Consider the following 21,222-nt stretch of genomic DNA (forward strand, 5'->3'; position numbering starts at 1 on the left):
AAAATATGTATAACTGAGTGGGGATAAAGTTACACCTATCTATCAAGCAGCTGCATACCTCTCCTGGAGGTGTTCATTTGAAAATAAACGATAGCATAAAAGGGCTCTCAGGGGCTCGGATGCTATCTTCTGCATGTACCCTGTGCATCTTACTACCCTGCTGCAGACATTACAATCAAAGTCAGACACTGCCGGTATAAACCGAGGTGCAGAGATGGGATCCATCTGCAAGCTGATGGAAGAATTGGGACTAGAATTCAGGTATAGTTGTATTTTGTTTTAATATGATTCCATGTTGCTTTCTCAGATTCCTATCAGAGAAGAATTCTGCTTCTTGGAAAACTTGACTCAATAACAATTCTGGGTTTTCTAAACAGCGGTAGTGAACGAGCCTGCAGATGTTTGAGAATTCACTGGCGTAGTCCATGCAGCTCAAAGCCTCATAGAAAATAAAAGTCATACACATAATAAAAGGATAAAGCTTCTAGTTACTCACGAATTATCAGTAGAATGCTACAAGGATAGAAAGGGAATATAATATCTGGAAAGTAATTTTTTGTCCCATGTGGAACTTTGTAAGAGGTAACTCTAGTAGTCTTCCCAAAAGGTAAAATACTGGGACTGAATACCTTTTCCAAACCTAGGTCAGGACTGTGTGAATAAATATAACTGTGATCAGTTACTTTGATGCCAAGAAAAGAGACAGATCCTGACGGGGGTGCTGGGATGAAAGGGCCTTTTTAGTTCATTCATTAAAGTTAAGATGACCTATATATTTTTATACTATTCTCAAATAATTTATTAGGAAAACCTGAAGGACTTTTGTCCTTTTCAAAATAGTTTTTACTTGTCCTATCTGAAAACATTTCCTTTCCTGTGTTTCAGACTCAGGCCTGCCATATGTAACAGCCAACAGCTGAACAGTACCCTGCATATGTGTGTGTAACATGGGAAATCATTTCCTCAAAGGAAAAACCAGTAACAACAATAACGACAATAATAACAATAAACCCAGCCACCCCAAATGAAGACAGTAGAAGAGAACTAACTGATTTATCTGTTGTCTTTCCTGTCAAGATGGCCCTCGCCTTTGCTTTGGTCAGCGGGAAGGACTTTATGTATGAGTCATACAAATGTTTTGCCAGGGCCCGGAGATCAGCAGACTCTGGGTTCAGCTGGTCGATATCACTGGAAATCTCTGCCAACAGCTTCTCCTTCTCAGCCTGTGGCATCCGCCCAAACCTGATGGCTATAGAGGAAGAGAAATGACAGGATGAATCATTGAAATACTGCCGTTCCTAATGCACACTGTTCTCCCGCAGTCCTAACGCCCACAGGGTAAGAGCCCTTCCTCCCCTCTACCAATCTCAAGTCCTGGTTTCTATCTACAACAATGCTCACATTTTTATTCCACGGCAATAGCACAGGCGATCACTAAAAATTAAATTGTTCACTTCTTTAATTAAAAAAGTAATGCATGATCTTGCCAGGAACGTGAAAGAATCTAAGAGTTCAACAAAGAAAGGGAAGTATATTTACTTACAAATAATTGAGAGTCAGCTACCACCCATCCCTCAAGACCCAATTCAAATGTCACCTTCTTTGTGAGACTTTCTCTGATATCTTCAAGCAGAGTTCAATATTCCTTCCCCTATATGCCAACAGCCCTTCATGCATATTTCACCCCGTACTTTATTTATTTTACACGCCTATTTGTCCCACTTTAGAACAACATCCTGGAGGCTAGGGACAATGTCTTACTCATCTTTGTATCCCCAGCACTTTAAATAAGGGCAGGCGCTAAAAGGATCAACACATTTCATGAATTAAAGGAAGGAGTTGTGCAGAATTCAAAGTTGTACAGACGCAGACTTTGTTCTCAGGGAGTCTGTACAATCTGTTTTGTCCCTGTTATAAAGAAAGAGGGATGGCGCTTTGTTTCACGTTATTAGGCCAGAGAGTACTTTTATATTTAGTGGAGAGAAGCCATAATGATTCCCCTGACTCTTCAGGATTATCACTTAATGATGTTTGTCAGAAAGACAATTTCCTTAACATTTGGTTTCCTGTGGGGTGAGGAAGTGTGAAAGAAGAAAACTAAAGAAAGAAAGGCAAAGAGGAACATTTAAGAGAGGTTTACAAGGCTTACGTTGGGGGAAAAAAATCATGTGTTTGTAACTCTTTCAACTCAAATATATGTTTCTCTCTCCCTACCAATACTATCTGCAAAATATTATTGTTAATTATTTTTTTTTTACTAGTTATCACACCTCATTCCAGGTGCTTACAGTACTGTTTTATTTAAATTTTTTTTATTGCTATCTAATTGACATATGACAATATGTTAGTTTCAGGTGTACAACATAATGATTCGGTATTTGTATATATTGTGAAATGATCACAACGAGGCTAGTTAACATCTGTCACCGCACATAGTTACACATTTATTTCTTGTGATGAGAACTTTTAAGATTTACTTCCTTAGTACCTTTCACACATACAAGACAGTATTATTAACTGCAGTCACCATGCTGTACGTTACCTCCCCAGGACTTATTTATTTTAAAACTGGAAGTTTGTATCTTTTGACCCCCTTCACTCATTTTGTCACCCCAACACCCTGCCTCTGGTAACCACCAGACTGTTCTTTGCATCTATGACTTAGGGTGTTTTGTTTTGTGTTTTTAGATTCCATATCCAATGAGATCATATGGTATATGTCTTTCTCCATTTGACTTATTTCTCTCAGCATAATGCCCTCAAAGTCCATCCATATTGGCAAGATTTCCTTCTTTCCTGGCTGAATAATATTCCATTGTGTATATATACCACATTTTCTTTATCCATTCATCCAAATATGAACACTTGGGTTGTATATACATACTTGATGTATAATACATGCTTGATGAATTAAACTCCAAAATATCAAGTTTGAAAACAGAACATGAGACAGTCTGTACATTGGGAAGTTTGGGAAAGTGATCATGAAAGAGAGCACCCAGTAAGAATTACACCATATTTAGAGTAGAAGAAATTTTGGTGTAAAACTTGGAGAAAATCAGAGTCATATACTGAAACAGAGGTAGTTAGAATCACCAACAATCTTCTGCTCTTTAACTTTAGTTGTTTACCTAGGATCTGGTTATCTAGGCTCTGGTTACTTTTTCACAGGTAATATACTATAAATACACACAAAAGTTTAAATACCTAGGAAAGCACTTTTTCCTAACAGGTAATCCAAAAAGTTAATTTAAAATAAACATCCAAAGATAGTCACTTGTTACAGTCACTAGTTCTGCTTTTCCATAACCTAACAAAATGGCCAAAAGAACTTAAACATAATTTTAGAATTAGGAGATATTAAAGCAAAAGCCTTTTGCTACAACCTAAATAAAATGTGAAATTTGTAAGTTGAAGTTCCCCAAAAGGCTAAATCTTAAGAACAAATTTTCTATATTATTAAATGCTCATGCTGCAAATCAGATTCAATTAACTATCAGTGCAACTAATATATAAGTGATTTTAGCATTTTTACATACCAGAGGTCCAACAAAAGAGATGAAAAATACATTCCATTTGGTAGGACTAAATTTGCATAAAATATATGGAAATCTGAAGTGGTAGAAGAAATATAATTTTTTAATTGTATGCAGTTTTAAGGGAGAAAAAGTTGATTTTATTTTGTTGCTTTTGAGTCCCATTAATAAGATCTACCAACCTCATGTGAGGTGATGATACAAGGCACAGAAAGTGTTTAGCACAGTGCCCAGCACATAGTAATGCTAAATGAATGCAGCTTTTATTACTGTAGATGAAGAGGTCTAAGGCAACTACGGTCGCTGTGGGTTGGAGATAGACCAGGATGGTAGCCATGGCACACTGACCTAGATTCTTTACCACAGGTGAAGAACAAACCCTGAAAACCTAATCTCTCCATCCATCCATCCATCCATCCATCCATCCATCCATCCATCCATCCATCCATCCATATCTCTGTCTCTCTTTCTTTAATTAGTTTAGGGAATGGTGTTTTTTAGTGAAGCAATTCTTGAACCTATAACCACTCACTGGGTGGAGAATCTGAGAACCAAAAGAGGGAAGAATTCTCTCTTTGGACTACTGTTTTTGAAAGGACTGAAGTTAAAGCTTAGAAATAGAAGATCAAAATTCTAGAGACTGGTGACCAGAAATATAAAGGCTGAGTGTACCCATATACAGGTATATTTTTGCAAATCTTCTACCACTGCTGATTAATCTTAAAAGACAGAAGGGAAATGCTCCATGCGTCACTGAGTGAGAACTTTTGGCTTCTCTAGAAGGCAACGGAATGAACACTGCAGTTCAGATAGTCAGGAAGTCTACTTTCTAGTTTCAGCTCAGTGAAAAACGATCTCAGTGGCTTAACTTCTCAGGTCTTCACTTGCTTTATCTATAGAATGAGGGGCTTGGAAAAAATCCCCAAAGATTTCTTCCTTTAGCTCTAAATTTAGCTATAAAATTCTATAAACCTTGATGACAGAATACTGGGGAACATCTCTCTTTTTAAAGCAGTACTTGTCTAGTCTTTGAGGCCCTGAAAAAATAAAAAAAGACACATGCTATCTGTTCTACAGACCTAGAACATGTCACATAGAGCAACTTCCAGAATACTGGCATTCAGTGTCATATTTGGGATAATTAATCACCTACAGAGAATTTATATAGTTTTAAAAAACTGTCAATATCAGAATCAATACACACCCTTCAGGAAAACTAAGTTTGGTAGTGATTCATTAATTTCTGGTGAAAGTATATCAGTATACCATTATGTAATCCATTTTTACTGAACTAGCATATGACAGATTCAGCATTGTGTATTTAGTACTGATTTACTGAACACACAAACTCCAAACACATGAATATTTAGATATCCTGCTCTTTGGATCTGGGTATAGCACTTAGAAACAATGTTTTTTAAAGACAATTAATGACATGTTTTAAAAACATATACTTAATTGTAGAAGCATCAGTGACAAATACGACTTAAGTATAAAGATAAATTAAAGCAGATTTTCAAAGTAACAAATCAAAAGAAGATAGAAAAATTAAATAAGCTGAGTCTTATTAAAAATATTTTTGTCTTTCAACACCTAAGGGGTGAATTTGCTATCATCTCAGGCTTTTGACAATTAGTAAGGTAATGTCTCATGGTCCATTCCCCCACTTTTAACATGGTTACTTTGCAAAAGCCTTATCATATAAATAAGACCTATACAACACTATTGCTTTTCATACGGCTATTGCCAATAAGTTATGTTTTTCCACCTCTCTTGATTAAAAAAACAAAAAATACCTGTGCATTTTGAAGTTTTGCAGAATTTGGCAATCTAATAACTCCAATTTTCTAGCTTCTCTAAAGTAAACCAGGAGCAGCCTGAATATTTAAATTTTTAATGTAGGGGTAACATTTTTCAAACTATTTGTAGAGGACATTTAAACATTTGCCTAGGTTTGTTTTCAAAGTAGAGCAACACTACTGCCTCACCTTCTGACTCAATCTCTCATTCCCTGAAGCCTTACTTGACATTATTTAATTCATTCATTGAATACCTGTTTGATTCAAGACACCGTGTTAGGCAGATTGGATGCGGGCGGTGGGGGCCAGGATGAAAAGGACGTGTCTTAATAGGGCAGACCCTATACATACACAGATTATTCCTCCTCATGCACCTCTCTTTACTAGCTCCTTCCTCTCCACCTAAGTAGGTGTTTAAGGTTCTGACCCTAGTGTTACCTCCCCTTCATGCTATCTTTCATCCACCACTGAACTTATTGAAAGAGTGGTCTTCCCTCTTCGTCTACATTTGTCACTTATTATTTACTTCCCAATCCACTGCATCTAGCTTTCACCTCATTTAAATTTACCAAAATGTTGCTCTTAAAAGTCCCTAATGCTTTTCTCACAGCCAGGTCTAGGGGCCTCTTTTTAAGTATAATACATCTTCTACTTGAGTTCTCCTGCATTCTCCCGGCCTTGAATCCTGTTGACCTCTCCACCCTCTTATTTTAAAAATTTCTTATGCTGGTTTCTGCTTTCCTGGTTCTCCTATCTTTCTGCTTGCTATTTTCCAGACCTTTTTGATGGCCGTTTGTCCTTCACTTATATTCTGTTCTTTGTTCAATCTTCTCTCTAACTCACAAAATGTATAAATGACTCCTGCCTACTCTTTCCTGGATCTGGATCATTATTTTTCATTCCTCCTGTATTCCTTGAACATGGATGCTGGATAGCCCATAAGCAACTCAAATACAACATAAACCTGAACTTTTGATTTTCCCCTCCAAACTGTCTCTCCTTCCTGTTTTCTTTTTTTTGTTAATTCATTTTATCACCCAAACTAGACACTTTGAATAATCTTTGACAACCACTGTCCCCCTCAGACACCTGTATTCATTGGTCACTACTCTCATATTCCTCTTAATTCTATTTCTTCTCACCCATCCCAGTGTCTTGGCTCATAATATTGCACTGGTGTTCTGACGAATTTCCCTGATTTTTCCCTCTCTCAGTTATCCTTTGTACTGTTGTCTGCAGTAGTTTGGCTTTTGGTAACAGCGATCTTATCACTCCCTTGCATTATAAAGCACAATGCAGTGTCAAGGAAAGGTGTAATACACAAAGAGGAAGGATGGGGAATTAGAAGTCACATGGAAGAAGACATTTGAAGTGCCAGGTCGAATTATGACAAGGAACCAAAGGACATAAAACACAAAAGTGCCCAGGTATTCCATCTTAGGGCATTTCCCAGGAACAGCAAAGTACACCGTTTGCCTGAAATATTTCAGGAAAAAGAGAGGCAGTGGAATCAGGTGGGGGAGGCTAGACTGTGGACAATCATGAATGCCAGGCAGGTTTGAGTGACAGCTACCATGTGTATTAGGACTTTTGACTTTGCTATATTTTCCTGAAAGTTAACATTGGGGCAATTTTCTGTTATACCACAAAGACGACTAAAGAAAAAGAGAGTAACGTGTCGAAGTTTAAATTTATTTGCCATTCAGGCTTTTCTTTTTTGTAATATACACTAGAGCTTCTGTTTACAAGGAAGGAGAGAATTATCTTTAAAATGCTGAGTGCCACAAAAAGTTGTGCAACTATTTTTTTATTTTTTTATTTTTATGAAACCACTGGGAAATTATTTTTAAGCTGTCAGCTTTTTAAAAAAATTATATAATAGGACATCCTAATCAGCAAAGCTGAAGTTTCACTAATTTTTATATTTATGAAAAGCATTATTTTCACATCTCAATTGCACAGGGAAACCTAACTGAATGACTTATGAGTAATATAAGCCAATTCTTCTCTACTTCAGATTATTTTTTTAAATGCACAGCCTACACTTATTATTTTATTATTTAGTTCATACATGAAAAGCAGCTTTGAATATGAAATATTGACTAGTCAAATTTTTAATGACTAAACCATTAAAAATGAAGAGAACACAATTAAAATATGATTAATGCCAGAGATTTTGACAGCAGAAATTGAGAACAAAACTTATACTTCGAAAGTCTATAAAAATGTGTGAGTGCCCATCTAAATGAAGAAGCAATATTATGAGAGTATTTTTATCAAGATTCTGTAGATACCAGCTTCGCTAATTCAAAATGTAAAACAAATAGTAGCTGATGCAATGATCCCTTAGTAAGTTAATTCTGGGTAGCCCAGGAAGTTGCCTCTTTATTTCTGCTTTACTTGTATTTGGAGCCTTCCTGTAAAGGTGTGTGGACAGGGTACTGAACTGGCTGTGCTTGGGACAACTCAGGAAGACTTTGGAGCAATCAGCAGGATTGACCCATGGTCTAGAAATGATAGATTATTAAATGGCCAAAATCACTGCAACGTGTATTTATCTTGATAATTACAGAAAAACAAAAAATTGGCTCCCGAAGCACATCAGCCCAACACCTGGGTGCTTTCTCTACCCAATTCTGAAAATGGATATTTGAGAGACAACTAGAAGCTTCCAACCAGAAGAATGCTGAATTCCTGTCCTTCTGCGATGTTGAGGCTGCACGTCACAATCAAAATGTAAGGTCCATCTGAGGATGGAACCACATACCATTTACCAACCATACCATTTATACTTTCTTCAGCTCAGACTGTTTTTGCATTCTGGGGCTACATCATTATGTGATCATCAAATGGATTGTCTTAAATTACTGAGTAACTTATCAGAACACATAGAAGACCTGATTTAGGCATATGAATTATATTTTTATGGCACCAAAACATATAGGTGGATACTTTTAAATGCAGGCAACTGACAGATGCGAGCTACCTAAATATTTGGGAAGACTGTGACATTGTCTATAAGAAATGGAACAGCTCGTTGAGAAGTGGAAAATTCAGTGAGGTAGGTTATAATTTTCAAAGGCCAACGGTTTTAGTAGTCACTAATTTCAATGATTTTCCACCAATATTCTCGAGGGTCCTTAGCACCCCTTGAAGGGTACTTCAAAAGCCTCCTTTAAAGCTGGGAGTGGGTAGCTAATGGGGAAGCTAAACACATAGAATGGACTAAACAGAGACCTCAGAGCAGAAATAAAAATAACAGAGAATGGAGCGAATTTAGATTGGGGGACGTTCATTTCTTTTTGTGCCTACTGAAAACAGTGAGGTGCTGATTTTGGTATAACACTAGAAGCCCCTTTTGATAAGTTGGTGGGTTATTACGTTGAGGTCCATTCACATAAAATATTAATAAAAAGGCATTCTATATGAATGGAAACCTCTTTCCTGTGGGTCTTATATTGGCTGCAGCAATGAATTTTAAATAGTGACTAAGATCCCCTAGAAAACTTTGTATTTGGAAATGTTTCCTTCATCAGGGAAATAGGCAAAACCCAGTTGTTGAGTTTCCCTTGTGTGTGGATCAAACGAATGTTTTCTTTTGTGGGCAGCAAACATATTTCTATAAAACCCTGCGAGAAGGGATTTTCTTAGTCATGTTTGCAATCCTGTAAGTGTTGAACTGCATACGTCTTTGATGCCATGACATTTAATTCCTTTTTCCTTTTTTTGCCTTTTCACGAAGAACTAACTGAACACTCCCTATCAAGACAGCTCCCCTTTCTAAATAGAATAAGCTAATGGTCACATGACATCCAAAGATGACCTTATTCAGTTCACGATAACTTTCTTTCATTTTCTGGGGGAAAAAATTATACTCTCAATACCATATAGGCTGGGTTTTAAATATTATTTGCTTACAAATAATAAGCAATAGGAGATATATTTTTACATGAATGTGTACAAGCAACAGGAAATACATTTCACATCAATGTATGAAGTGGCAATTTTTTAAGGACAAAAAATAGCATTGAAAGCAGAACTGGCATGCTTTACTAGACAGTCTTAGAGATAATGACCTCAAAGTCAAAGATTTCTTCATAAAGATAAAATAAGTTTATTGCAACTTGATTGTATCACCCAAAATACAACTCTTGACTTGAAAACTTGCCCTTATATTTTATGAAGTCGGAAATAAAAAGGAAATGGATGGACTCAAACGAGCAAATTACTTTGCAATCAATAACTGCAGTTGTATACTGCTACACAGCACATGTAATTAATTGTTGAGGCAAGTTGGCTTAAATTTCCATCCTGTCTAGTATAGCTAATAGATCTATTCATAATACATTCTTGCCTTTAGAGGAAATGACACATATTCATGAGAAAAATACAACTTTGTAAACTATTTTTAAAAGGTAGTGTATCAACCAGTTAGTGACTCCCAAATATCTTGATGATTTCCACTGTTGAAACCAAATATCAGCAAGATGGAACAAAAATATAATTTATACAGATGCTTTGGAGGCCTTACAGATGAAGATTGACTTTAAAGATTATCCTCTTGCTAGATCAATTTTGAGAGAGGTGAAGGCAAAAGAAAGAAAAAACAGGATGTGCAATGAAATGAGACTTTGGATTTAATTTGATCACTTTGGCATTTTACATTTCTTGAGCCCGTAATGAATTTTTAAAGAACTGATACTTAACAAATACAATAATATCAAATTACATCAAAATTTGTTTTGTGAGCTAGTTAACCAATCATAGCTAAACAGAAATCAAAAACTATTTCTTCAAACAGGTCTATTTTCCATGATTTTACTGATTTAGTTCTATTAATTTATGAAAACATTAGATATGGGGTTTATAAAGTAGAAAGTTTTATTCTCTTATGTTTTTGTGGACACTGAAGTTTTGTGGAACGTTAAAGTATTTGCTTTATCCACAAGTCTGTATGCTCCTCAAAATCAAGGCCACTGCTATACCTTTGCATAACCAAGAGCAAAAGAAAAGTATATAAATATAAATTCTGATACACCACTTAAAGTTCCATATCCAGAAATCTGCAGAATTTTCTTACATTTAAACTAAGAAGAAACTACTGATACACATAAAGTGTAATTCTGTTTTGCATACTATTAAAGCCAGGTAAAAATTAATCACAATAATCACTACATTTGTTTTAAAATACTACAGTTATGTCCATCACTTCCCAGATCCAAGTCTTTTCTCCCATGATGGCAGATGTCCAACCCCACAAAGGACACTGCACTAACAGCTTAAAAAGTCCAACTTAAATTAGAAAAGCTTTATCAGCATGCAATACTCTAAAATCTGGCCTTCTGTGGAAAAACTGTGCATATTTTCAGCAATGGCCCTAGTGTCTACTGATCTGGCAGCCATAATGCGAGTTATGAAGTAGGTAGTGTTCAGTGCTCACTTACCATTATGAGACATCCCCACAGCAAGGCATTTCTGAAACCGACAGTACTGACATTTATTTCTACTTTTTTTGTGGATCCGACAGTTAAGATCACACCTATCATAAATAAGCTTCAATCTGATTGTTCTCCGGAAGAAACCCTGCAAAGGGATGATGAGAAAAAGAAGCACATTTTAGGACTTCGGGACATATGGAAGGAGCATTATGGTTCACGGAGCTTTGGCCTGGGTATCGGAAAAGATAGGTTCCTGACACAGTTCTGTCACTGGTGACTTGAGAGAAGTCACTTAACCTCTCTGCAACTCAATTTTCTTTGCTATAAAATAAAGAACCGGAGAGCTCCAGTGTCCTGTTTTAGCTCTTAGACAGTGACCACGTCCAACTAATATCATTCAATGTATTTTGGCTCCACATCTCAGCGTGCTCTAAGAAGTGCTCTGGATTTAATGTAATGTGAATAAAACACCATGTAATCCGTTCAGTCTCTCTGCAAACCATTCCAACAGCATGCCCCAGCCCTTAAAATTGTGCTAAGCAGTTTGGCAAAGTTATAATCATTTCGTTCTAAAATATGATCAGGGCCAATAAAAATCCACATGTGGATAACGTTTTGGAATGCTCTATGTTGCATAATTTCCTACAGAATTGGTTTCATTTATTTATGCAGTTGAAAGAGTGCCTCATAATCGTTGCAGCCCACAAACAAAAAGAAATAATAGAAAATAACACAAGAATACATACATCGTCAGAAAATCAACTGCTATCCCAAAATAGCAAATATGCCAATTTGAGGCTAATTGAACGCTGTTATATTTATATTTTTTGAAAAGACCTGAAAAAAATTCTAATCAGAAGTGTTTTCTAACTCCATTTCTTTTTGTTCACAGCATTCGTATTCATTTCTATTGTGTTCATTTTCATGAAACTCAGTTCTTAATTCCAAATTGATATGGTCCTGTTTGGTACAAAAAGCATTGAACTAGTATCGATTCTGCCACTGACATGCACGTTTCCTTTCTCCACATTTCTGTCTTTAACTCTAGACAAAGATGCTCTACTGCTTACTGGATATCTTCATGTGGAAATCTAACAGTCATCTCAAACCCAGCATGTCCAATAATGAAGTCCTGATCTCACCCTGCAAACTTAACTTCATTGAAGCTTTTTCCATCAAGTTGGTGCAACTCCACCCTCGCACTTTCTCAAGCCGAAATCCTTGAAGTCACTCTTGACTTCCTTTTCTCCTGTGGAAAGCTCTTCCTTTAAATATACACTTGTTTAGTTCCCTCATGGCTTTCAAGTTTTGCTACCACCTCAACTTCTCAATGAGGCTAATCTACCCTATGTAATACTGTGACCTGTCACTGCCCCCACCCCGCCTCTGGAACTCTTGATCTCGTTTACTCTGCTCTAGTTTTTTCTTTTTTTTTCTGATAGCACTTACGACTTTCTAGCATACCATATAATTTACTTATTATATTTGTATTTATTTTCTGCCCCTCCCCCACTGGCCAATTAAAATTGTGAACTCTATTGGGGCAGGGATGGTATCTTACACCCCTGGATGTAACTCAAACACAAACAATAGTGCTCCATTAAAAACTGTTGAATGAATTCGAGATGCATGATAATTTCCTTTCTGGGCCTTATCTTTTCCATCTGTAAAATGAGGAGGTACTTCCAGTTCTGGTATTTTGTGTCCTAAACTATGACTGAAATATTATAGGCCATTGGCCTACTCTTTTCCTTTTTTTTTTTTTTTTTGGTGATCTCAGTAAATGTAATATTAATTACAAACATGAAGAAAATACATGTAATTGTAAAATGTAATAAGATAATTATCACACATGAGCCCATCGTCCAACCCAAGATTTAAAATCATGACCAGAATACTTATGCATTTTTCTCCTATCCAGCTCCTGAGCACCGTGTGCCCTTGACAGAGTAATCATTCTCAATTTTGTGTTTATTGTTTCGTTGACCTTTAAGAAAATATAGTTTTACATATTGTAATATGTAAAACTAAATAATACATTTCTTAGTTGTGCTTGTTTTGGGCTTTATTAAATAGTATCATACTTCATGTAGATTTTTTTTATTTTCATTTTTTAAAATTTTATATTAGGTTTCTTTCTTTTGTGAAATTAAGATTTATTCATTTTCACAATTACATAATATCCTGTTATAAGACTATACCACAGTTATTAACCTATTCTCATGTTGATGGATGTCTGAGTTGCCAATTTTTTGCTATTATGAACAGTGCTTCTGTAAATATTCTTGTAAATATTTTATGATGCATATGTACAAGAGTTCCAGGAGTGGAGCTTCGGATTGTATAATATTTGAATGTGAAATTTTATAAGATAATGTCAAATTGTTTTCCAAAGTGATTATATCAGTTTACACTCCCACCAGCAGTTTATGAGAGTTTCATTCTCTCCAACACTTGTTATTGTCAGACTTCTTAAGTTTTGATAATGTAGAATGTGTAAAATAGAATCTGAGTAGGATCTTAATTTGTACTTCCCTGATTTTTCATTTCCCAGTTTTCTAATGGATTGTCTTTTCCTTAAAATTGAATTTTAGACATTCTTTATGTATTCTAGATACTAATCTGTTGTCTGATATAGGTGTTACAAATATCTTTCCATCCCATGGTGGACTACTTCAGTCTTTTTTTTTAACCTATAAACATTTTCATTTCACTCTCATTGTTCCCCGAAAATAAGACCTAGCCAAACAATCAGCTCTAATGTGTCTTTTGGAGCAAAGATTAATATAAGACCCGGTCTTATTTTACTATAAGACCAGGTATATAATATGATATAATATAATATAATATAATATAATATAATATAATATAATATAATATAATATAATATAATATAATATAATATAATATAATATAATACTGGGTCTTATATTAATTTTTGCTCCAAAAGATGCATCAGAGCTGATTGTCCTGTAGGTCTTATTTTTGGGCAAACGTGGTAGTCATTCTTGATAGTCTAGTGTTGCTTGTTGATTGCTGTGATTCTGCCATCTTTCTTTAAACATATACAGCTGTTTTATATTCTGTATCAGGCAATCCCAATATTTGCTTTCCTTGGGTAGAGGCTGAGGGATCTAACTCCGTTTTTGTATTTTAATTCTGATGAATATCATTCAAGTCGGCTGCCTTTTATGTACTTGCTGATATTTTATTTTGAACTCGTTTCTTGACCTCAAACTATGGGAACCCTACAGGGTCTAATGTGGGAATTCTTTCCTCCAAAAATAATTTGTAGATGCTTCTGTTGGAAGCTAGGGGTGCCACTTACTTATGACTATTTTAGATTCCCTTGAGAATTCTTGCTGAATTCAAAAGCTCCAGACTGAGCTCCTCCTCACTGATGGCTCCAAATACTGCAACAGGCACCTGCCTTTGCAGCAGTGCTGCATCTCAGTACTCCTCTAGGCATCTATCATGAGGGAAATCCCGCCCCTCTAAGTGTGCCTTCAGCTCACAGCTCAAGACCTAGGATTAGTTTGTTTGTTAGTTTTATTGTTGTTGAGAGTTCGCCCTACCTCTCGTGAGATCAGTGATCTCGCAAAAAATATGTCCTGTATATTGTATATGGAAGTATATGTGTATGGAAGTCAAAGCCTTCTTAATTCTCAAAAGGTTCTGAGGACCTTTGAATGTTAAAAAGGATTTTTTTTTTACTTATTAATAGAAGGCTAATGTGCTGAACTGTTCTCACTGAAAATGTTTGTGGGAAAATTTTGTTTTGATTTTTGCCATTGTGATCATGTATGTTTTATGATATTCTTTGACTGCTTTTCTGATCTTCACTTTTTAAAACTAATATTAGTGATTGAAAATGCTGCCTGGCTAGCTGACATTGAGGCAGGTCCCAGAGTGCTCCATTATTTGGCATGGTTGGAAAGGAAGGTTTTTGATGAGAGAATTACGTTATTTAAGTTTAAACCTTATAATGCAAATTTTTGTTTTGACTCATATGATGTCTTTCACAGTGCATCACATTCTTTTTGTGATGATTCGGGGTCTTTCAATGTTAAAGGATAATCATTCTGAATATCATATGCACCGTATATGTACATAAAATCTTGAACTGAATATATACTCGTACAGACTTCCGCACACCACTTAGAACTTACTTTTCTTTAAAACACCAACTTCATTATAACCAACTATTTTCCTGTCATTTGACTCTCTCAAGAAATCCAGCAAGGAAGATATAGGCTATTACTAAGTGTCTTTCTGTAAAATTATTGATTTGAAGAATGAAGCAGCCTCCTCCAAAGTTTCAAAGACTGATAAACACTCTTTAACAACACTCTTATGTATTATTTCAGGGTCCATAAAACAATCTGCAATTTCAAAAACTTACTTTTTAGTATATGTGCTGCCGAAGCAAGCACCCAAAAACTTACATTTATGATTATCATGGAGTCTGTGAATTGGTGTGATGGAGATGCATCAGTCACCATTTCAGAAAATTGTTTTGTGTATTATTTATTCAAGAGGTTTCATATTTGCCAGTGAGAAGGGGATGCCTGTTTTTGTTGGTTTTGCCTTTAAAACAATTTTCCCCCATCTCTCCTTAATTGCTTTACTTTTAACAAAACTCCAGGTGCAGTGAGAACTAAGAATGCTATTGTTAATTCTACAATGAGATTAAAAGCCCTGTATTCAGCTTTCCTATGAAGTGCATGGCACACAGGAGCTGAACCAATGAGCTACCACGGGCAGGTGGGCATACACTAAAAACTGCTCCTGAGGTAGGTTCTTACACAGAAATACAGAAGTAGATTACATTCTATTGTATGGAGAGTGTATTTAAGTAAATATCTTTAGGTAAGTCTATGGTTCTAAAATGATCTTTCACTAAAGATACAAAAACATGATAAAACCTATTAGAGAAAATAATAAGTGTCCAAATTGTAAGAAGAAGAAAAAAGACAGCTTTGCAAGCTCTAAGGTATTTATATGTTTTAGTAGCCAAAGGTTATATTTTACCTAAGTCTATAATATTAATACACTCAAGAATATGCCATTATTTCATTTCACTAGAAACCCAAACTTTTTATTTGTATTTGAATTTTGGCAAGAATTACTAATATAAACCTGTTTCACTGGCATTGTAAAATCATTTAAGAAGGCCTACTAACAGCTATCTTAAGCAATATAACGATTCTTTTCAATCCGTAAATCAGTCTGCGGATTTGTTGTGGTAACTGTATTTTAATTATGGGTATATCCTATATTCTATTGCAATGGCAAACATTAAACTGTCAAAGTAACTTTCAGAAAATCAAACAGGTGAGTAGAACACATTAGTTAATTTCACTTTCCTGGCATGTCATTGAGAGTTGTTGATAAGCTAAGGAGAGAGCTTCGATTATTGCCAGTCACTGGTCTAATTTAGCTGAATTCAGAGTATGGCAGCAATTGTGTTTAGTTCCAAAGTAGCGTAGAATGAGTATTTCTTCAGCCTGATGCCCTATAACAGTGGTTTTCCAATTTTCTGAACTCAGGACCCCTTACTCTCTTAAAAATTGAGTACTTCAAAGAGCTTTAATTTATGTGGGCTATATTTACTAATATTTACAAGACTAGAAATTAAAACAGAAATTATTATGTATTAGAATGTACAGGCAAACATTACATTAGTCATCAGAGCTATATTATAATTCCATGTCATGTATCTTCTGGAACATTTCACTTATACTCCTGAGTGAATGAGAGTGAAAATGGTAAATAACATAGTATTACTATAAAAATAGTTTCAATCTCATGTGTGCTTTGAATGAGTCTTAGGGATCTTTAGGGGTCTCCAGATCTTACTTTGAGAATTGCTGACTTATACTTGGAGAAGTCAAATTATATTATTCCACTAACATTTTTTTATTCTCATCTTTAACATGAGTAGATGTCTATTTTCCCTTCCAAAGATAGCATAACCTTCTTTGCATTTTTTTTGCACTTATGAACATTTATATTTTTAATTCTCAAATGGAAATGTCATTCATTCACTGATTTATGTTCTTACTTATTACCTGTTTTTTTATTTATTAATTTCAGGTGCACAAAACAATGTTAATAGTTAGACATTTACACCCCTCACAAAGTGAACCCCCCTAATCTACTACCCATTTGACATCATATACAGCTGTTACAATTCCACTGACTACATTCCCTATGCTGTGCTCCACATCCTGCGACTATATATGTGTGTGTGTGTATACACACACATATATATATGTATATATTTAATTATAGTTGACATTCAATAGTATTCAACTTCAGCTTCAGGTGTCCTTTATTGCATTTTAATCTAGGAAGTCTGTAATCCGTATCTGGACGGTTTGCAAGTTACTGCAGGTGAGTATGCAATACTCTTAATTTTCTTCTGTTGTTTTTATTTGTTTATCTATGGTTGGTTAAGGATTCCCATGTATTCTTCAGGTTTTATTAAGTGTTCATTCTCCATCTCTGCCTTAGAACCCTTCCTGTTCCTCACTTGATGCCACAAGGATTTTCTCCTCCCTCTTTGTTTTTTAAAAAATTTTTGCTTCTTCTTTGCATGCTTTTACCACCAAAGTTTTTGTGCTCTCGGAACATAGCTTTCATCATCATAACTAACTACTGATAATGTTTCTGTCTTTCAATTTTTAGCTCTTCTCAGTAATGTTAACTTTCCACAAATATATGACTAATAGAATCATGGTAAAACAATTTGCTTAAATGTTCTAGTTTTCTAAATGCTTTATCAGCCCCTAAAATACAATAATTTATTGTGGAAACTTAACCAATCATACTGTTTTTATTTATCAACATAAATTACCAAGATGACCAAACTGAATGGTTTCTTCAGATATTTGTCAGAATTTAGCAACAATTTACTCACTAAAAAATTGTATAACTCTAACTCAACAAAATGACATTTTTACTACTCACTGACATCTTAAATAACTAACTAGATATAATGAATCATATAAGAGCACGATATTTCAGTTTGGTTTTAATAACATAATGAGTGAGTTTTAGTGTTTTAAATGAAAGTATCTCTTGCCAGTAGTTTTACAAGCAGTCATTTTGGAATTTAGACCTTAGATGTGAGTAAGACCTTGGATAGCTAATCTAACCAAGTCATTTTATACATGAGGTGACTGAGGGTAAAGCGTTTATGTGACTGGCTAGTGGCTTTGGGCAAGCGGCCCAGGTGACTACTAGCTTGTCTCTTTTCACTTTATAAGGTTGCCTTTTGAGTAATAAACTGAATTGCAGAAATTTTAGAGATCATCTAACTCAACACCATCACTTTATAGATGTGAAAACTTAGGCAAAAGGTGGTTAAAAATGATACATCCAAAAGCATCTGGCACAATATCTGATGCATAGTAGAAATTCAATAAATATTTATTTTACTTCCTTTTTTGTCCCATGATCCAGTTAGGAACCCAGATGTTCTAATACCTACCTAAATGCTATTGTATATCTTTACCCTGAATAAAAAGCCCAACTGAGGATTGAACCTGTCTTATATAAGCAGTATTTATTTTACAAGATAAATATTTTAACAATATTTTATATTATACAATATATAATATTTATTTAAAATTTATATTTATAAAAATTCATAAAAGATAAATACTTCTTTTATAAGGTAAATATGAACAATTTGTCCTGAGTCCTGGAGTATATACTAAAAACTATTTTATTACTATTTTATTCACTTAGAATATTAAACTTATTTTAAGAAACCACATATTAAAATGAGTGAATTAACATTTTCTTAATAATTGGGCCGAATATTACTAAATGTTTGAACTTTCCAAAATGCCATTGTTCGCAAAGAAAAAGGTTATGAGAAACAGTACTTCCTTTCCAAAATAGTTATATCTCTTTGCCTGTCCATAGTACGTGTATATGGCTCAAACTGATGCTTGAATAAGAAAACGCAGGCCACTGCTTTAGGAGACGTAGATATATGTTCTAGTCCTAGCCCTGCCACTTACTAATGGATAACCATGGGCAAGTCTCACTAATTCTTAATTTCTACATCTGCAAAGTAGCCATAAATAAGTTCAACCTTACAGGACTGTTCTAAGGCTCAAATAAAGATTATCTATCATCTATCTAATCTGTCAAGCTTTACATATATAAATTATTACATGGTATAGTGAGAAAACAAAACACTGGAAGATTCAGGAAATCTGGGTTCTGGGCCAGCTCATCACTATCTTGCCATGACACCTTGAGCAAATCACTTTTTTTTATTAGTTTTTTAAAATTAAATTTATTGGGGGTGACATTGGTTAGTAAAATCATACAGGTTTCAAGTGTATAATTTTGTAATACATCATCTATATATTGTCCTGTGTATTCACCAACCAAAGTCAATTCTCCTTCTGTCACCATATATTTGACCCCCTTTACCCTCTTGTAACATCTCCTCACCCCCTTACCCTCTGGTAACCACTAAACTGTTGTCTGTGTCTATGAGTTTTTGCTTGTTTGTCTTGTTCATTTGTTGCTTTCAGTTTTATATACCACATATGAGTGAAATTACGTGGTTCTCATCTTTTTTTTGTCTGACATTTCTCTTAGCATGATAACCTCAATATCCATCCATGTTGCTGCAAATGGCAGTATTTCATCTTTTCTTATGGCTGAGTAATATGCCATTGTATGTATGTACCACTCTTTATCCAATCATCTATCGATGGACACTTTGGCTGTTTCCATGTTTTGGCCACCATGAATAATGCTGCAATGAACATAGGGGTACATATATCTTTACAGATAAATGTTTTCAGATTTTTGGGGTAGATACCGAGAAGAGGGATTGCTGGGTCATATGGTAATTCTATTCTTAATTTTTTGAGGAAACTTCCTACTGTTTTCCATAGTGGCTGTACCATTTACATTCCCACCAGCAGTGTATGAGGGTTCCTTTTTCTCCACAGCCTCTACAACACTTGTTATTACTTATTGATAACAGCCATTGTCACAGGTGTGAGGTGGTATCTCATTGGGGTTTTGATTTGCATTTCCCTAATAGCCAATGAAGCTGAGCATCTTTTCACATATCTGTTGGCTGTTTGTATGTCTTCTGGGGAGAAGAGTCTGTTCGGGTCCTCTGCCCACTTTTAAATTGGATTGTTTGGATTTTTTTGTTGAGTTGTATGAGTTCCTTATATATTTTGGATATCAGCCCCTTATCAGAAGTGTTGTTTGCAAATATGTGCTCTCATTCGGTTGGCTGCCTCTTTGTTTTGTTGATGGTTTCTTTTGCAGTGCAGAAACGTTCTAGTTTGATATAGTTCCATTCATTTATTTTTGCTTCTATTTCCCTTGCCTTTGAGGTTTAATTCATAAAATCCTCTCTAAATGCAAGGTCCATAAGTTTAGTACCTGTGCTTTCTTCTATGCAATTTATTGTTTCACACCTTATATTTAGGTTTTTCATCCATTTTGAGTTAAGAATCAACATAGTTAAAATGGCCATATACCCAAAGCAATATAAAGATTTAATGCAATCCCCATCAAAAGCCCAATGGCATTAAAAAAAAATAGAACAAAAACTCATCAGATTTGTATAGAATCACAAAAGACCCCAAATAACCAAAGCAATCCTGAGCAAAAAGAACAAGGCCAAAGCTACCACATTCCCTGACTTTAAATTATACTACAAAGTGACAATAATCAAAACAACATGGTATTGGCAGAAAAAACAGACACACAGACCAATGGAACAGAATTGAGAACCCAGAAATAAACCCACATATAGATGGGGAAAAATTTTCGACACAGGAGTCCAAAACATACAATGGAGAAAAGAAAGCCTTTTCAATAAATGGGTCCTGGGAAAATTGGAAAGCCATATGCAAAAGAATGAAACTAGACTGCTATCTGTTACCACATACCAAAATTAACTCAAGTCACTTTTTAAAAACAATCTGCAAGATGCAAAGATTGAATTAGATCAGTTGCTCATAGAACTAATTTGGAGAAAGGAAAACGAGGCAAAGTAGCCCTGCTTTTATCAATTTTTTTAGGTTTTCAAATATATCATTTGAAAAATGGGTTTTACAAAATAAAAGGTTTGAAAATGTTATCTTAATTCTTTGTCATGAATTTGCAACAGGAAATGAAATAATAGGTAAATTTTCGGCAAAGTCTTTGAAGAAAGAAAAATATTTTTTTTACCTTGCATCCTTCACAAGCATGAACGCCGTAGTGGAAGCCAGAAGCTTTATCTCCACAGACACGGCATTCAATTGCCATGAGGGAGTTGGAAGGCTCTTCATGAGGCTTATTATAGAGCTGAGTCTTTTCAGAATAATAAGGTGGGGATGCTGGCTCCACTTTGATTGCACCTGTGTATAGAAAAATGTGAGCAGGTCATTATCACATGAAAAAACAAAGCTA

The 21,222-nt window shown here is 35.1% G+C and overlaps 1 protein-coding gene and 1 long non-coding RNA gene across 7 annotated transcripts in view; one reads left to right on the forward strand and one right to left on the reverse strand.

Annotated features, from left to right (window-relative positions):
* The window catches only part of PPARG (peroxisome proliferator activated receptor gamma), a 123,452-nt gene that overhangs the window by 25,721 nt on the left and 76,509 nt on the right, over positions 1-21,222 (reverse strand). For all 6 annotated transcript variants that reach the window (XM_019732688.3, XM_074312974.2, XM_074312973.2 and 3 more), the window contains 3 exons: positions 21,001-21,170; positions 10,780-10,918; positions 1,050-1,249 (listed from right to left, as the gene is read on the reverse strand). In XM_019732688.3, the coding sequence (XP_019588247.1) occupies positions 1,050-1,249; positions 10,780-10,918; positions 21,001-21,170 (509 nt within the window). The remainder of the gene's footprint in view (positions 1-1,049; positions 1,250-10,779; positions 10,919-21,000; positions 21,171-21,222) is intronic.
* Positions 1,206-12,660, forward strand: LOC141567225 (uncharacterized). The gene is made up of 3 exons (XR_012489694.2): positions 1,206-1,338; positions 7,908-8,071; positions 11,822-12,660. It is a non-coding gene; the product is annotated as an uncharacterized LOC141567225 (long non-coding RNA).

Source organism: Rhinolophus sinicus, chromosome 5 (genome assembly GCF_057876585.1).
Source record: "Rhinolophus sinicus isolate RSI-liver-muscle chromosome 5, RSI-T2T, whole genome shotgun sequence".
Taxonomy (NCBI): Eukaryota; Metazoa; Chordata; class Mammalia; order Chiroptera; family Rhinolophidae; genus Rhinolophus; species Rhinolophus sinicus.